The 1,664-nt window shown below is 34.4% G+C and overlaps 1 protein-coding gene across 1 annotated transcript; it reads left to right on the forward strand.

Moving 5' to 3' along the window:
* LOC123219667 (tyrosine/DOPA decarboxylase 1-like) lies at positions 1-945 on the forward strand. The gene has a single exon (XM_044641664.1). The coding sequence runs from the start codon at positions 1-3 to the stop codon at positions 943-945; it is 945 nt and encodes a 314-aa protein (XP_044497599.1).
* The last annotated feature ends 719 nt before the right edge of the window (positions 946-1,664 follow it).

The raw sequence follows: 1,664 nt of genomic DNA on the forward strand, positions 1-1,664 counted from the left end.
ATGATCATAGACTTCATTGTTGATTATTACAAAAATGTTGAGAAACAGCCGGTTCGAAGCCAGGTTGAACTGGGTTATCTCAGTAAACGCTTGCCAAAATCTGCACCAAATAATCCTAAACCTATTGAGAAAATCCTCCAGGATGTCCAGGAACACATTGTCCCTGGATTAACACATTGGCAAAGTCCTAATTATTTTGCATACTTCCCTTCTAGTTCCTGTATCTGCCCAGAGTTTCGACATTTTCTGAATGGTATTGAAGATGTGGACTCCTTCAGTCTCAATGCACACAAATGGTTCTTCACTACTCTAGATTGTTGTTGCCTTTGGGTGAAGAATCCAGGCGCTCTCATAAAATCGCTCTCAACAAATCCAGAGTTTTTGAGGAACAGGGCTAGTGATTCGAAGAAAGTGGCGGATTATAAAGATTGGCAAATAACTCTAAGCCGAAGATTTAGGGCCATGAAACTATGGATGGTTCTTAGAAGCTATGGAGTGGCCAATCTCAGGAATTTCCTTCGAAGCCATGTGAGAATGGCAAAGCTCTTTGAAGAGCTAGTGGGAAGTAACAAGAGGTTTGAAGTTGTTGTTCCAAGAAACTTTGCTATGGTTTGTTTTCGGGGATTGCCATCAACATTGGATAGGGCAAGTGAGGTGGAGAGAGTAAATAAATTCAATAGTGAATTGTTGGAGTCCATAAATAGATCTGGGAAATTATTCATGACTCATGCCATGGTAGAGGGAGTCTTTGTGATAAGGTTTGCTATTGGTGCTACTCTGACAGAGGAACGACATGTGGTGGCGGCTTGGAAGGTGGTGCAACAGCATTTTGAGGCCAACCTTAAAATGTGGATGAAAATGCAAATTAAGTTGATGGTAGAAATTTCTGAATTTGGATCATGTAAATTCAAAAAATTTACAACTCATATTGTAAATTCATGTTAAGGTAGATGTTACTACGTAAATGCACTTTTAATTTCGTCTTGATGAAAATGTTAGTGGTTTTATTTTTATATGTGTTGAAGTTTCTTTCTAAATTTTTATGTAAGAATATTTAATGTAATAAATGATAAAAGAGTTTCAATGAAATGCTTTAAATATGGATAATCACTAGCAAACCCTAGAAAATCTCCTCAGGTATACTTAAGGCTAAAAGACTTATTTCCACCAAGGTTTGATGTAATGTTATATATTTTTTGTGTTAAATTTCAAAAATTCAAGAGCGCATCTATCAATCATTTATTACAATAAAAAAAATCTATTAATATTGGAGGTTATTAAATTAAATGTCTTAATATAAAACAAAAATACCGCCAAAATTCCCTTTTTATATGACCTTGTGAGATGTTCACTCATAGTAAATAGTGCATCGTAAGTTACTGTTTACTTTCACATAAAACAGTGATTTTTCGCAAGAAGTAAACAGTGTATTACAAAAAATTATTGTTAACTTTATGTGAAATAGTTATTTCTTGCGAGAAGTAAATAGTATATCACAAAAAAGGGAAATTAATATAAATAGCCAAAAGTAAGGGGGTCTAAGCGAAATTATCCAAAATATTCAAGTTAAAGCAAAAATGCCCAACATTTGTGAAATGATGAAACTAACCCTATATATAAACACAGCAAATTTCCTCACTTCCCACAGTAACTTTGGGCATTTT

The sequence above is a fragment of the Mangifera indica genome, chromosome 6, assembly GCF_011075055.1.
Source record: "Mangifera indica cultivar Alphonso chromosome 6, CATAS_Mindica_2.1, whole genome shotgun sequence".
Taxonomy (NCBI): domain Eukaryota; kingdom Viridiplantae; phylum Streptophyta; class Magnoliopsida; order Sapindales; family Anacardiaceae; genus Mangifera; species Mangifera indica.

Coding starts and splice junctions, on each gene's coding strand:
- LOC123219667 (XM_044641664.1), top strand. CDS start 1: ATGATCATAGACTTCATTGTTGATTATTACAAAAATGTTGAGAAACAG.